The 16,820-nt window shown below is 46.6% G+C and overlaps 1 protein-coding gene across 2 annotated transcripts in view; it reads right to left on the minus strand.

Moving 5' to 3' along the window:
• Nucleotides 1-16,820, minus strand: part of CHD6 (chromodomain helicase DNA binding protein 6) — a 208,879-nt gene that overhangs the window by 32,565 nt on the left and 159,494 nt on the right. For both annotated transcript variants that reach the window (XM_024742930.1, XM_024742931.1), the window contains 4 exons: nucleotides 11,653-11,742; nucleotides 9,278-9,381; nucleotides 3,705-3,834; nucleotides 2,121-2,181 (listed from right to left, as the gene is read on the minus strand). In XM_024742930.1, coding sequence (XP_024598698.1) covers nucleotides 2,121-2,181; nucleotides 3,705-3,834; nucleotides 9,278-9,381; nucleotides 11,653-11,742 — 385 coding nt within the window. The remainder of the gene's footprint in view (nucleotides 1-2,120; nucleotides 2,182-3,704; nucleotides 3,835-9,277; nucleotides 9,382-11,652; nucleotides 11,743-16,820) is intronic.

The following is a 16,820-nucleotide window of genomic DNA, read 5'->3' on the forward strand; positions in this document are numbered from 1 at the left end:
TAATTAGTGATGTTGAGCATCTCACACCAGTCAGAATGGCCATCATCAAAAAATCTACAAACAGTAAATGCTGGAGAGGGTGTGGTGAAAGGGAACCCTCCTAAACTGTTGCTGGGAATGTAAATTGATACAGCCACTATGGAGAACAGTATGGAGATTCCTCAAAAAACTAAAAACAGAACTACCATATGACCCAGAAATCCCACACCTGGGCATATACCCAGAGAAAATTATAATTAAAAAAGATACACGCACCCCAATGTTCCTTGCAACACTATTTAAAACAGCCAGGACATGGAAGCAACCTAAATGTCCATCTACAGAGGAATGGATAAAGAAGATGTAGTACATATATACAATGGAATATTACTCAGCCATAAAAAGGAATGAAATAGTGCCATTTGCAGAGGTGTGGATAGACCTAGAGACTGTCATACAAAAGGAAGTAAGTCAGAAAGAGAAAAACAAACATTGTATATTAATGCTTATATGCGGAATCTAGAAAAATGGTACAGATTAACTTATCTGCAAAGCAGAAATAGAGACACACATGTAGAGAACAAACTTATGGATACCAAGGGTGGAGAAGGGAGGGGTAGGATGAATTGGGAGGTTGGGATTGACACATATACACTACTATGTATATAACAGATAACTAATGAGAACGAACTGTATAACACAGGGTACTCTACTCATTGCTCTGTGGTGACCTAAATGTGAAGGAAATCTAAATAAGAGGGGATACATGTATATGTATGAATTTTTCATAGTTTTCCTCCGTTCCATATTTGACTGAATCATGTCAAAAGAACTCAGAAGCCAACTTGAGGAGTTTTCCATAGGCCATATTTTAGCAGCATTAAGAAACAGGGACTTCCCTGGCAGCGCAGTGGTTTAGAATCTGCCTGCCAATGCAGGGGACATGGGTTTGAGCCCTGGTCCGGGAAGATCCCACATGCTGTGGAGCAACTAAGCCTGTGCACCACAACTACTGAGCCTGCGCTCTAGAGCCCACGAGCCACAACTACTGAGCCTGTGTGCCACAACTACTTAAGCCCACGTGCCTAGAGCCCGTGCTCTACAACAAAGAGAAGCTACCACAACGAGAAGCCCGTGCACTGCAACGAAGAGTAGCCCCCGCTCGCCGCAACTAGAGAAAGCCCGCGCACAGTGATGAAGACCTAATGCAGCCAATAAATAATAAATAAATAAATAAAAATTAGTGACAACACCAAAAGCCAGTGAAGATGAGGAGAAAGTGGATCATTCATACCTCACTGGTGGGAATGTAAAATGGTACAGCCACTCTAGAAAACAGTTTGTCAGTTTCTTGAAAATACTAAACATATAACTACTACATGACTCAGCAATTATATTCTTGGACATTTACCCCAGAGAAATGGAAATGTAAGTTCACACAAAATCTGTATGCAGATGTTTACAGAGGTACTTGCAATAGTGAAAAACTGGAAACAACCCAGATGTTTTCAATGGATGAAGGGAGAAATACTACTCGGTGATAAAAAGGAATGAATTATCATTACACACAACAATCTGGATCAATCTACAGGGAATTATGTTGAGTGACAAAAGCCAAGCCCCAAAGGTTACATACTGTATGACTCCATTTATATAATATTCTTAACATGACAGAACTACAAAAGTGGAGAATAGGTTAGTGGTTGCTAGGGATTAAAAAGGAGGTGAAGGTAGGAGGGATGCAGATGTGGCTATAAAAGGGCAACATGATGGATCTCTGTGGTGGTGGAAATGTCCTGTATCTTGATTCTGTCAATGTCAGCATCCTGCCTGTGATATTGTATCATAGTTTTGCAAGATGTCCCCCTGGTGGGAAACTGGATAAAAGGTACACGGGATCACCCTGTATTGTATCTTACAATTCCATCTAAAATCTACAGTCACCTCAAAAGCAAAAGTTTCATCAGAATAAAAGGGCAACGTAGTCTGTGAGTTGACAATTTTTACAATAAACTGTTGGGGAAAATGCAATGCAACTGCAGCAATGCAATCAAGTTCCCAAAGACCAATATAAAAAGATGGGGATTTCTCTCTTGATATTAAAGATAGTGTGGATTACAAACACAGCACATTTGACTCACCATTTGTTTCTGGAGGCCATCTACTTTGTCTTCCGTATTGTCTTCTTTATCTGTGTTGCCTCTAAATAAAATTAAAAAAAAAATAAAAAGCATCACACACCATCTAGAAGCTATTTTGCAACTAGGATGCTTGCATGAAAATCCCCCAGAATCACTGACCAAAGAGAATATTAGTAGATCCCTTTCCCCACAGGCCACAAAATCTCGGTTTGTCCAGTGTTACAACTTCTACGAGCAATGACTTCCACTCAAATGAGACAGCCATGCAAACTAAGAGTCCTGATGTGCTGACCCCTAGATCCCACAGTAGGATGCCATGGATGCAGAATCGCTCCTCACATTTAGCGGCCGTCACTTCCTTGAAAGGGAGCTCTGCTGCGCCTGCTGAGGAAGGACACTGCCCTCCGGACCATCAGCTGCTCGTCCCTAGATTAGCTGCCTAACATCTTCTCCCTTGTGAGCTTAACTACTGCTGATGCCTACCTGTTTTTCACGATCCCTGGTAAAATCAACTTTGAAGGATTCCTGTCTCAAATATTCTTCTCTCTGTTGTTCAGGCCCTGGGGGCAGAAGGAGCCTCCTACCTTCATTGCTTAACCACAGAAAGAACAGCCACCCCCAAAGATACCAGCTGTAAGCCACATTCGGGTACCTCCCCCAGGTGGTGTTTTCCCTGACCCCGTGTGCCCAACATTAACACCACTGGTCCTTCGGGCATTTGTTAGTATCCCTCTGAATGCATCTTTATTATCCTCGGGGCAGAGAACGTTACGATAGCTAGGGCGTTCACCAGGAGCTAAGGACGGATGGAAAATGCATTTCATCCTTTTCTCAGCCTTAGCACATGGTTAGGGGGCCTGGCGTTGTGCACCCTCATGTCCAGGCTTGCCCATGGCCCCAGGAAATGCTACTTTTGGGGGGAAGATCAGGCCAAAAGCTTACCAAACACAAGCTAAGAGATATATGCGATGTTTTCCAAATATATACATATATGAAAACCATAGCTTTTCGCTATTTAGCTTTCCTATGAAGTTACACATTTTGGAGTTATGCCCAAAGTAATTAAAACTCGACAAAGGGGATGCTTCCATACTTTTTTGTGCACAACCCAGTGACAAGACCTGAATGCCATGGCCATCAAGCAGTGGCTCCTAAGTCCACCTTACTCATGGACCATGAAATCTTTAAATAACACTGGAATTTCATCTGAGGCACTTCAAGGTCAGGAAGCCTGAACTTGCTGTACCGCTTCTTTCTGCCAAGTATGAGAAGTTATGAGGGGTCTGAATTCTTCCTTGAGAATCCTCTGACCAGACGAGCCTGATTAAGGAGTAGGCAGGATGGTGGGCAGCTTGGGGAACTCAGGAAGGACAGGAACTGGTATTTGGTTCAAAGTGTTTGGGATTCAAGGGAAAAGCCTGAGGCATCGTAGGATGTAACCAAAGCAGCAATCCTGGAAGGCAGTTCAGGTTTAAGGGAGATGTCAGACCGTGAAGAAGAGACTATTATAGAGTGCTGGATGTATGCGGTCAGAGATTCGTGGCGCGACAAGTCACACTGTGGTTGGCCCATGAAGCGTCTCACCTTTCGGGAATGTCTGAGGTTCCATCTGTAACACCCTGCTCTGCAGAAAGGGACTTCTCGTCTGGCATCCCAACCTTCTCCAGGAAGCAAAGTGCTGGGTCTGCTCTCATGGCATTGTACCTCTCGTAACCTGATCGGGGGTAATGAGGAACAAGGAGGTCATGTCAGAACTCACAAGATCTGCCTTGCGCCCTAGACAGTCATTTTGTTTCCCTTATTAAATAAAACAAACCAAAAAAATACTGATTTAAAAATGACCGGATCCTGTAAGATTTCCTGTCAGGGGAAGATCCTTGCGCTAAAGTGGACACCTTTGAGGAAGTAGTGCTTGCCCCAAAATGAAAGCTGATGTAAATATTCTGTGCCCGTGAAGACACACAAGATGCAGATACAATTCCCACTTGTTTGCATCTTTTGGAACAGCAAGGGAATCAGGCAAGCTGGTTTTGCAATGTCTTCCCCTCACCAACCCCCCAACTCTGGACACCCTATTATCTTGTCATCTCATGAACAGGCCTAGTTTTCTTATGGTCCAATTTTGTCCCATGTGTTAGAAAGGGAAGCTGAGCAAAGTAATGGATGCAAAGGATGAAATATAAAGAGGACTACTGTGATTGTCGATTGGATTAAAACAGACCCGTTCCCTCTATATTCACGAACTCAGTATGAAATCCTAATCTACTGGCCAGGGCTTTGGAACTGCCTCTCACCATATCCCCAGAGTCAAAAACAGATGGAGGATTTCTGATCCAGAACAGAGACCTCAGACAGAAGGCAAAATGATGAAAATATATCCCTTTTAATTTGATGATGCCATGCACGACAATTTGTTATTTTATTGAATCTAATGTAATCCTATAATGAGACAGGAATATTTGGTCACAGCTATTGTCATATTGAACTATTTTGGGGGAAAACTCCTTCATGATCATCAAAACCCTTTCCATGTTGCCCCTAACTAAGTCAATTTCTAACTCTGTAGTAGGTACAGAGAGACCCCATCACAGGTGATGTAAGGTGCTGTACCTAAAATGAGTACCGGCTTGGCTGCTAGTAACAGACTTGATTTTACTCTGTTGGGTATTTCCCTTCTATATTGGTTTTTGTTCTGGTATCACTGTTGATACTGTTCTAGCCCTCATGTGTAGGCAGCACCTGGTACTTTTTATCTGAGGAGCTGCAGGTGCTTTATCTTTTAATTCAAAGTGACATTTCTGCCATCTCCATGACAGGTGCTGCCTGCACGAGGCATATGGCAGGAGAAACTGGTGCCTTGTGTTCTTCTTTATTCACTTATTCCTTAGGGCAATTGTTTGATTACTGTCAGCCTCTCTCATGAGACTGCGGGCTCCCCAGCAACAGAATCTGTATCTGTTTTTACTCATCATTATACATTCAGTACCCAGCACAGGGCCTGGCACTGTATACACTCAACAAACCGCTGACTGGATGTGTCAGTTTGGCCCAGACTCTCTTCCAATAATCACTGTAGGAAGAACCATTCTCACCCTCTCCCCATGGTCTGCCTCAGCTCACATCACAACAGAAATGCCCACCATGCTCCTGCTGTCTTGAGGACGTGCCTGCCATCGTCTCTACCTGCCCCCTCCCCAGGAAAAGAGGGATGCTTTATCTCATGGCTGAGATGGTGAAACCTTCCTCCTCTGACCCTTTATCATGGAGGGAGGTTAACTGTCCATGAGGGTCCTGCCCGCACGCATGCTGTGCTGGACAGGGCCTGAAGCAGGCCGGTCCCTCCAGGTGCCTACTACCTGGGTGAGCCTCTGCTCTGCAGACTTCTTGTCATGTGCAGGCCTGAAGTCTAGACAAATTCGGCATTTCTATTTCTCAACCAGCTATGAAGCTGGAGGCGAGGAAGAGTGATTGACCCAGTTCCCTAGAAAACCCTAACAACTGTCCTGAACAGACAGTAGTAGGAGCTGTAATAGCAACATAAAGACATAAATAGAGCAACAGGTGGCGTAGGCTGCTTGCCTCTCTCCACTTAGTCTAGAAGTTCCTCTATAAGAATATGAACAGAAACACTGAAATCCATAGCTTGGTGAGTATTTCATAAATCCAGGCTGCCTGAGAGGGGCGGCCGCCATTTCTTAACGCGATCAAGAGCGGTCAACAGCATCATTCAGCACAGATTTGCTGCAGGGTCCTTCTTGCTGTAAGTGGAAGCTCCAGCCAGTTCTTCCACGGTGGTCAGCTCGGAGATGGAACCGGGGCTTTGGTCTTCCGATCTAAGCAGGGTCGTAGCAGGCTATGTCTGGGATGGAGTAGAAGATCCACAAAACCTTGGACGATGAACAGCTGTGTATTTCTTAACAAAGAAAATGGCTGCAGCTCTACAGCTCATACTATGTCTCCAGGGCATGGAGGCAAGGCAGAGAGAGCTCCTGATAGAACCCTGAAAAGTAAACGCCAGACAGCTTGGCTCTCTGAAAATATCACATCTCCATCGGCTGCTGGGTATCTGGGAGTTTGTCACCTGGTAAGACACGCTGTGTGGGTTTGGTTATCCTGTGGAGAGGGCTGTTTCGTGGGGTGATGAGGTGTGTTACCCAGGTGAGGACAGGTCTAAGCCTAGGCGCACAGAATGTCTGCTGGGTGCTGAGCAGCCCCCCACCAGGAGCAGGATCTGATCTGGACTACGCAAGACACCAAGGAGGATGGGCCCACGGAGCCAAGCATCGGCATTGGTTCAACCCAGCCTAGGTTTGACTCCAGTGTCACTGTCCAACTACACGGGTCTGGTCCCATCCAAGAGTGAGCCAGTCTGCATGTGTGGCTTAACACCAGTCCCCCAGCATTGGGTACAGAGGCTAAGTCTTCCCCATGTTTACAGCGTGTCTGCTAAGCTCATCACATTACACCAGGTACTTCAGGCACTGCATGCATCACCTCCCCGGCACCTGCCCCCAAGCTCTGACCCTGAATACCAGAGCTCACTCAACTGCGAGAACCTGAACGGAGTGGCTGATGCACCATCTTCAAGTCTCACAGGCGTGCTCGGGAAACACTTAGGGATTATTAACTTGCAACCCTGCGAGCTGCTTCACTGAGCAGAAGAATTTTAGATGTGGAAGTAACCTTAGATATCATCAGATTGACTCTACCATTTCTGATAAGAGACTGGTTCGTTGTGCTTCATGGAGAGGTCACATGGTTCCTCTTCTCATTTCAGAGCTGAGTTCTAGCCCTGCACTGTCCAGCAGAGGAGCCACACATGGCTAATTAAATGTGAACTAATTAAAATTACATAAAATTAAAAATACAGCTGCTCAGTTGCATTAGTGACATTTCAAGTGCTCAGCAGCCACACGCGGCGAGCGGCATCCGTAGAGGACGGCGCAGAAACGGGACACTTCCGTCACCAGTAGTAGTTCTAGTGGATAGCACTGCTTTAGCCTAACCTCAGTGATTTGAAGATTTTTCATTGAATTATAGCTGATGTACAATATTATGTTAGTTTCAGGTGTACAACAGAATAACTGGACATTTAAATACATTATGAAATGATCATCACTAAGTCTAGTAACTATCTGTCCCCACACACAAAGCTAATACAGGATTACTGACCATATTCTTTGTGACTTATTTTATAAATAGAAGTTTGTATCTCTTAATCCCCTTTACCTATTTTGCCCACCAACCCACTTCCCTCCCTTCTGGCAACCACCATGTTGCTCTCCGTATCTGTAAGCACCTGTTTTGTTTGTTCATTTGTTTTGATTTTTAGTTTCCACATATAAAGTGAGGTCATGTAGCATTTGGCTTTCTCTGCCTGACTTATTTTACTTGGCATATTACTCTCTAGGTCCATCCGTGTTGTTGCATATGGTGAGATTTCATTCTTTTTTATGCTCAAATAATATTTCATTGTATATATACACCACATCTTCTTTATCCATTCATCCATTGATGGACACTTAGGCTGCTTCCATATCTTGCCTACTGTAAATAATGATGCAATGAACATATCTTTTTGGATTAGTGTATTTGTTTTCTTTGGGTAAGTATACAGAAGTGGAGTTGCTGGACCGGATGGTAATTCCATTTTTAATTTTTTGAGGAACCTCCATACTGTTTTCCATAGTGGCTGCACAAATTTACAATCCTGTCAAAAGTACTCAAAGGTTCCTTTTCTCCACATCCCCGTCCACACTCGTTCTTTGTTGTCCTCTGATGCTTGTGGGTCACCAACCCGGGGGTGTGGGTCCCAGGCTAGACTGCACCTCCGCCTCTCCTACGAATCTTGTTGTGGCTCCTTCTTTACGTCTCCATTTGGGGAACGTCTTTCCTGCTAGTCCTCAGGTCATTCTCAGAGACAGCTACTCTGTGAGCAGGTGTAATTTCCACGTGCCCGTGGGAGGACGTGAGCTCAGGACGTTCCTACTCTGCCATCTTGATTCTGACTCCCTTACCCCAGTGGTTTGATAAAGGGCTCTCAACAGCACCAGACCCTCCCAAAGCCTGCATTTGTAACACCAGAATCTACGTTTTGAAGGGATTCTTCATTAAAATAGGTACACGCGTGGTTGTTACCTGTAAATATTGCAGGTTGGCCTGCAAATGTTGAAGAATTCTACTCACAGGGCATGTGTTAGAAAGAGAGTTAACCTTCCAAAGGCAGAGGAATACGTGACAGTGGATAGCACCAAGCACCGGTTATGCACTAAGCACTGTTCTAGGCCGCCCACATATACTGTCTCATTTAATCTTCAAACAGCTCTCCAGGTAGGTTGCCTTGATACTCTCCCCAGTGTACAGGTGAGGAACTAGGTCAGAGAAGTTTATGACTTGCCCAAGGTCACACATTTAGTCACTGGCAGAGCTGGCAGTGAAAGCCAAGTACACCTAACTCTTCCCACTTTAACCCCTGCTCTCCAGTTCAAAATTTTGGCTAATTCACCTGGCAGGGAAGGTGTGTATTAGGCACACTACAGTGGACTTTCATTATTCATTTTAACAGTTGGCTGAAAGCAAGGGCAGGTAGTTAGAACAAGGCCAGAAATGAAGAAACAGGACATTTATTTGTTTTTCCAAGCTATTCAAAAACCTATCTCAGTCCCCTTTAGTCTCTAGGTTACCACATTAAAAAAGGAAAGATGTCTATGCCATCTACTATTCTTGAATTTTTATACCAATAGGGCAAAAAATACATACTAGGAATATGTAGATTAGCTAGAGCGACCTTAGAATTCTGCATACATGTGACATGCTAAAACCTAACATTTCCCCCATTTATTTACTGCTTTACTCAAGAAACCCTGGGGCCTACCACGTGACAGGCACTAGGCCGGAGGCTGGGACTGTAAGAGTGAACAATCCCACGTACAATGGTGCGGTGAGGCTGGTGAGGAAGATACACACTGAACAAAGCCCTTGTGGCCACCCTTTCAAAGTGCCTCACTGATACTTGTATTTGCTATATTTTCATGACTCACACATTCATCTGGCCAAATTTCTGAGAGGACAGAGGTGAGGCTCTACTTTCTAAGAGAGACATGCAATAGGCCTATGGAATTTTTCAGGAAAGAGAAAACGTTCACTGAAATATTCACCATGTTTGAACACGCCAATCAGAAGTGACTTGTCGGCCTCGGCATCCCACCAATCCACTGGGATCTCCACGCAGTCGATGTCGGGCAGAGGCACGTCCAGCTCCCTGTGGAAGGAAGGGCGTGGACTCAGAGTGCCGTCAACACAGACAGAAAACAACACAAGAGCTCCCGGCCTGAACCCTCATAGTAAGCCACATCCCGGGCTGCATGCTTAGAAGCTGAAGTAACAACAAATGAGAGGATTCAGATAGCTGGGGGCCAAGACATCTTAACCAGGGCTCTGCCCCTGGTTTATAGAGGGAGCTACATCAGCAGATGTCCTTGGTGTTCAGGCTCCACTCAGACTGAATGACGCAGAATCTGAAAGCACCTCGTGGAGAACGCACAGTCAGCCAGCCTGAGGGCTCTACCCGTGTCAGGTGGCTCTAATGTGCCTCTTCGGCTGACAGCCACGGCAGAAGCCAGCAATACATTGGTTATGTCAAGGCAGAATACCCCTTCTGACTTCATACATGATACATGCATTCAGGTGTCTGAATTCATACAGGATCAAATGCTGCAAAGTGCCCAAATCATCTGGATTCAACCTTTGGAGACCCCAAGCACCATTCGAGAACAAGCTAGTCTGCACTGCTACACGCGGGGTATGAAGAGAGCCTTTCAGAGGCTAGCAGCCACAGTAGGAGGCACTTCCTGGTAAGGGTCTGCTAACGGTCTGCTGGGTAAAACTTCTGGCCAAAGGGATGAACACAGCTCACCCCAGGGAGCTGACATGGAGCGATCAGCCCCTCTCTGAGTTTCTGTCCATGTTCTGAGAGCCCACACGGACCCTTAGCTGATTGGCTTTATTTGTCTGAGCACCGTCCTTACTCTTTTGAAGGCTCTGGGGTTTTCGGGAGAACATCCATCTGGATGGCTCTTCCCTCCCACCTCCCAGCTGCCTGGGATGGTGCCTCTGCAATGCTGAAGCTTCTTCTTCCATCAGGTTCTTCTTGCTGTGACACAGGGCTGCCTGCCCCTTGCCAGGCCCAGCTCTCCGTGTGGGGACGGGGCTCCCTGGCCCCCACCTCTCCAGGCAGTGCTCCCTAGCTGGCTCCACTTCAGGGTCCACTGCTCTGCCTGCGTGGTGCCATGGGCTGAACAAATTTTGGGGGATGAGCTGTGATTCATTCCTCATGGCCCTTTCTGCACAATAAGGCATTTAACCTGCACGGGACCAGTGAGAGCTAAGACTGAGGAAAGCAGAGGGAAGGAGGGAAGGGGGGCGGGGGAGGGGGGGGCAATGGACCTACTCGTTTCACGTTCTACTAACTTCCCTCCATCTACGCATCTAAGAAAGCACATGACGGGGAGGAGTAAAGTCAGATACATTACTTCTGCCCGGTTAACACTGGATATAAATAAGCAAGTTGAATTCTGCGGCATATACATGACCGACAAATTGAACTTTTTAGCAACACACCCAACCTCCCTATCCTTACTAGAAATGCCCATAGTTAACTACCAAGTAGTAACAGTCAATGAGATGACTGGTCCTGATTATAAAATGCCTCAGGGGTAGGACTGTCATTGCCTTTCACCTCTCTCCTTCTTTAGTGCTCCTGTGACCACTGAAGTCATTAGCACTGCCCAGTGGAAAGTAGAAGAAACCAGGGCCCCAGGGAATCTCAAAGCACAGTTCAAATACCAACACTTGCTATGTCCCCTGGGAACAAGCAGCGTTGTGGGGGCCAGGGCAAACTGCCAATCTGGGGAAGGTGAAGGAGGCCGTCTGGGGATCCCACTTATACACTGTGACTTCTGACAGTCCAATCAAGTAGTAGCTGGGGGCTCAGCAGCCTCATTCCCCCAATCCTGGGATATTCCCACAGGATTCTACGGCTTTGGAAACACTAGCTTACAAAACTAAGGCACAACACATCAAATGGTGACAAAGTATTAGTAATACGACTAGCAAATAAAGGAGAACCACTCAAAGGTAGAAGAGGACTAAGGCCAAGAGTGGGATTCCAAGTAGAGCTTTTAGTCTACACCTGTTGGATCAAATATCAAAGTCACTAATATCTATCGAACAATGATTAGTTAAGGTAGAGAAATGACTGCTTTAAAAGCAATTTTACAACACTACTGGGAGAAAAAAAACCCAACTAAGAACCTCACCAAGAGCTGTGTTTTTAAGCAGCTGTTTTCTCCTTTATTTCACTCGTGGATGACCTGGCTGAATCATCCTCATTCTGCCTGCCTGCTCTACCAGAACTGGTCCTGGGTGGGAGGGAACACGGGCCTCTTGAAACACAGGCAGGTTTGTCCATTTCCATCAACAGGCACTTTATGGCAATTCTTTAATACTGGGAGCTAAGGTTGACCTGTTTTACCTGGCCGGAGTTCCTTCAAATGCTTTATCCGCTGCTTCTCCCAGTATTTCAGCTTTTAGGTAGTACAGCATCCGGACTCGCAATAGTACCCTATGATACGTGAACACAGTAATGAAACACATTAGAACCCATAAGCTGCCTGTGAACTGCCATCCCCAAGCTGACCTGGGGGAATTCCAGGCGCTCCCAGGTTGTTAGGGCTATGAAGTTATATATGAGAAAGGACTAGAAAAAGAAAACACTAGGTATCAATGGCAGAAATTATGGTGATATCTCCATTTCACTCAAGAAAACGTATCTCATCAGTCATCTGTTAAGGTCATCCTGTGGGCGTGGGAGGTGAGGGAGGGGAGGTGAGGGCAGCAGAAACAGCATCCCACCTGGTCCTTAACAGCAGCGGTCCCCAACTTTTTAAAAAAAAAAACAATAAATTTATTTATTTTTTGGCTGTGTTGGGTCCTCATTGCTGCGCGCGGGCTTTCTCTAGTTGTGGCGAGCAGGGGCTACTCTTCATTGTGGTGTGCGGGCTTCTCATTGCGGTGGCTTCTCTTGTAGCGGAGCACGGGCTCTAGGCGGGTGGGCTTCAGCAGTTATGGCACACGGGCTCAGTAGTTGTGGTTCACAGGCTTAGTTGCTCTGCGGCATGTGGGATCTTCCTGGACCAGGGATCGAACCCGCGTCCCCTGCATTGGCAGGCAGATTTTTAACCACTGCACCACCAGGGAAGCCCAGTCCCCAACCGATCCCTGGCACCGGGACCGGTTTCGTGGAAGACAATTTTTCCATGGACCCGGGGGCTGGGGGGTGGGATGGTTCAGGCGGTAATGCGAGCGATGGGGAGTAGCAGATGAAGCTTCCCTTGCTCGCTCGCCCGCCGCTCACCTCCTGCTGTGCGGCCTGGACCACTACCAGTCCATGGCCTGGGCGTTGGGGACCCCTGCTTAAGAGGTCTCACCCTGTCCACATGGCCACAATGATCTCTCAGGCAAAGCTGCCTTCCAAGAGGCTCGTTATTAGTTTCCTAGTTTAGTGACGGGTGAGGTTACGTCGAATGGTGCTGTTCTCAAATAGTTTCACTTGCACGTAGTTACACGTTACATGAATATTTTAAAGTCTTTTTCATGGCGATACTGCCAGAGAGCAATCCCGTCTTCTCTCCTGTGATTCGGCATGGACCACACTCAGGCTTCATGCAACTGCCCCAGCATGTTTGAGATGAGGCAATTAAGTATTTGTTGGGCAACTGGTGTGTCCTGCACCGTGCTGGTACCGTGAGTACGTAACACAAGTAAACATTAGTTTAACCTTGTTCTTGAGGAGCCTACAACAGTCCAGTTGTGAAATAAGGCCAGCCACAAGAGAATCAGAGCACAGCAGACGGCCGTGGGGGTTAGGGGCGGGCAGCTGAAGGTATGCAAAACACAGAGTGAAAGCCAAGGACAGGCACAGAGAAGCCCACCACATCTGAGGAGATGCTGCAGTGAGGGTTACAAGAGTACCTGCCGCTGTGTCGACACCAGGCAAGAGCGAAGGCGAGCTACTAAATCAGAAGCCCGTTTACACGTACTTCTGTGGAACTGATCTCCATGTAAGTTGTTTAAAAAGAGCAACGAGGGCTTCCCTGGTGGCGCAGTGGTTGAGAGCCCCCCTGCCGATGCAGGGGACACGGGTTCGTGCCCCGGTCCAGGAGGATCCCACATGCCGCGGAGCGGCTGGGCCCGTGAGCCATGGCCGCTGAGCCTGCGCTCCCCAACGGGAGAGGCCACAGCAGTGAGAGGCCTTTGTGCCGCCAAAAAAAAAAAAAAAAAAGAGCGAGGAGAACACAAACAGCGTGTAAAGTAAATACTACTTTAGAGAAGGTAAGAGGAGGCTGTGCGTTCCCACTGCTGGGCCCTGCACAGAGCATCTCTGGAAGAACCCAGTTAACAGTGGTCGCCTCTGGAGAGGGAAACAGGGGCGCTGGAGTGGGAGGAAAACTTACTTTTGACAAAAAATATTGGTTAACACGTGTATGTATTACCTATTCAAAAGGTGTTTAAATAACGAGGGGTTGAGGCCTCTAAAAAAACATAGTTTCTTAGATCTGGGTTGAAAGTGCCACTGTGGGCTTAAGTTGTAGGTGGCAACATAAAAGCTCAAACTTTTAGATGGGAAAGAACCCTTACTTTTCTGCCATACCATTCCTTACCTCAGCTGTCAATCAACTCAATTTTGAGATGTTTTTTCAAAGCTCAGAGAATGAGAACTCTAAGAACTGGCAATCGTCCCTGATCCTTCTGCCTAGCTGGCAGCAGCTGACGGCCTCCTTAGCAAGAACTGGAAAGAGGCTGTCTTAGGTATAGGATTCCTGCCTGCTTGGATCTACCTCAATCAGAGGAAGGCTTCCAGAAGATGTAAGATACAGCTGTTTCTATATCGCCAAAAAGAGGCAAAGGTGCTGCCATCGGGCAGTATCTGCAGCACAGAACAGAACTGAAAGCCAGCAGTATTCACCTATACTGCAAATGAGAAGTAAATCAACTCAGAGGACAGACAGACAACTCCTCTTAGACAGCCACTTCCTCGCGGGCTGAGATGATAACCCCAGGTGGCATCTGACCTCACAGGGAAGGAGAGCTGGAGCTGGTCTGTGACACCCTTCACTTCAGCCAAACAAAACCTATTAAAACTTTTGGCTGGCGGTATTCCCTTTTCTTTCATTTCTTTCTTCTTCTAGAAAACTATTCTCTTGGTATGAAATATACTTCCAGAAAGTGCATTTTGCATAAATGTGCAGCTCAATGAATTTCCACATACCAAACGCACATGTGTATCCAATATCCAGATCAGGAAGCAGAACATTTCCCCGGAAGGCCCCCCTGGTCGTCCCTTCTGGTCACTATACCCACTCTGAACACACAGTCACTGTCCTGACTTCTTAGAGCTTAGATTCGAAGCAGCTGCTTTTTAACCTTTTGAAGTTCTTTTGATAACAACTTCACGCCCCTAAGTACTACATGGATTACTAATTACGCAAATGCTTTGAGTACTCACTATCTGACAGCATGTATTAGCTCACTTAATCTTCATAACGATGCTGAGGTAGGAACTATTATCCTCATTTTAAAAATAATTCACCTGCAGGTAAGTAATGGGGCCAGGATTCAAATCCAGGCAGTCCTGACCCCAGAGCCTTTCTTGACCCACATCTGATATTGGGGTGGCAGTAGATTTGCTAATTAACAGAGCCCACAATTCTAGAAGCTCACAGTCCAGTTATGCTAAAGAAACTCTGCCTGTTCTCTGGTGCACCTCAGGACAGAACCAGGACCCAAGATCAAAGGGTGGAAGATTCAAGGAAGCGGATTTTAGATTCAATATACGGAAGGACAATTAGTTAGAATCATCTGGTAATTAAATGAGTATTGCTGAGAAGTGGTAAACTCCCATCACTAGGAAGGCTCGAGCAGAGGCTGGAGGAGTCCCTGTTGGGACACTGCCCACAGCATTCCCACGCTGCGTGGGAGGAGCTGCAAGGCCCCTGCCGGCTCTGAATCTCTTGGTCGCTGAGCCAGAACTAAAGAGGACAATACTCTCCATCAGATTCAGATGAATAAACAGCAGTCAGCTTCTTCAAACCCAGAGAAGTGCTTTACTGCATTATTCTTTGATTCTCGGGGTAAGGCCCGCACTCAGGAAAGATCTTGGGGCTGGTGGTTAGAAATGTTAAGGAATTCCTCAAAGGTCACAATTAGTTCGGCTCAACATCTGTGATCATCTGTGCGGGTGTCAAGCGAAGTTCTATGTTAATCTCTCCAGCTGGGGACGGGAGAGCCAAATGTTGCTGCTATGACTTAATGAGGCAAAACCTGAGTCCTTCATGCTGCTCTTCAACGTTTACTGAATATAACGATTCTGATTCTGTCATGGCTGCAAGCACCGCCATTCTCCAGCCTATGAGGCTAACGGCCACAGACTTACCTGCTTTCTGTATTCCTCGTCACACACGATGGATTCTTCTTTCGTCACAGCTCTCGTATTTGACCCTTTCTCCCCAATTCTACAGTCAGCACCCTAATCTAGGTCATCACGATCAATACTTAGTATTATGACAGAACTCTCCTAGTTGGCCATTCAGCTCCAGGTAAACACCTACTCCATCTTGCAAGTTGTTACCGGATTAATTTTTCTCCCCCAGTATCACTCTTTATCATGTCTCACTTGTTCAAGAAATATGGTTGCTTAGTACTTAAAACAGACTCCTCGGTGAGCCTGCCATACCAGGTCTCCCATCAAGGAGCCCTTGTCCCTGCCAGCTTCCTTTCTGCTCCCTCACAGTGACTCTGATCCAGTCAGTGAACATGCCGTCGGGTCGTGCCCCAGCCAGGCTCTGCTATCAACAGCGAGTGCCCTTTAAGTCTTGGCTTGAGATCTACTGCCCCAGAGAGCTTGTACCTTTGTGTGCGGTAGTTTTTATTACAGTACTGGGGATGAGACCTACCTTCAAATATTTGGAGGGATCAAAGGACAGGGTTAGACTTCAGCAGTAAAGGAAAAATAACCACAACCCAACAACTACAGAACCATTAGGTTGATGCTACAGGGAGGAAGAAAAGACCTGGCAAAACATCTTGATTTATAGGATAATAAACTCTTTATAACCAGAGGTATGCAAGCTGAGGCCTTCTCACTGCCTACCAGGAATGCTGAGGAGGTAAGTCTTGCCTGGCCTAGGAAGCTGGGCTGCTGGGCTAGATGGTTGCCAAGGGTCCTTTTACTTCTAACAGATACACTGTACAGCGATGCAAGTACCCACATGCAAACCTGTCATTGTTTCGTGGCTGGGTGCCCTAACTCCCCCAAACTAAACTTCACAAGAACAGTTTCATTTTCTCACTTTTTCCTTTATTTCCACCTGCCCCACCCCAGCTCTTAGCCTCGGGATATAAAGAATACTATCTCAAATGAATGTCCACCAAACACCGGGAGGCCATGAATGTCAAAGCAAATCTGAAGAGGAAGCAACCTGGCAATCGGGTATGGCTGAGAGCAGTGGCCACCAAGGCCAGTCTTCTGCTCTCCCTGATGTGCCCTCAGGGGTGGAGGGAGGGAAAGGAAAAGGAGAGTGAGCAGTGAAATCACCAGCGTCCTCCGTGGATTTTGAGAGTCAGGTCAGAAGATCCTGTACG

Source organism: Neophocaena asiaeorientalis, unplaced genomic scaffold (assembly GCF_003031525.2).
Source record: "Neophocaena asiaeorientalis asiaeorientalis breed wild unplaced genomic scaffold, Neophocaena_asiaeorientalis_V1.1 scaffold82, whole genome shotgun sequence".
Classification (NCBI taxonomy): Eukaryota; Metazoa; Chordata; class Mammalia; order Artiodactyla; family Phocoenidae; genus Neophocaena; species Neophocaena asiaeorientalis.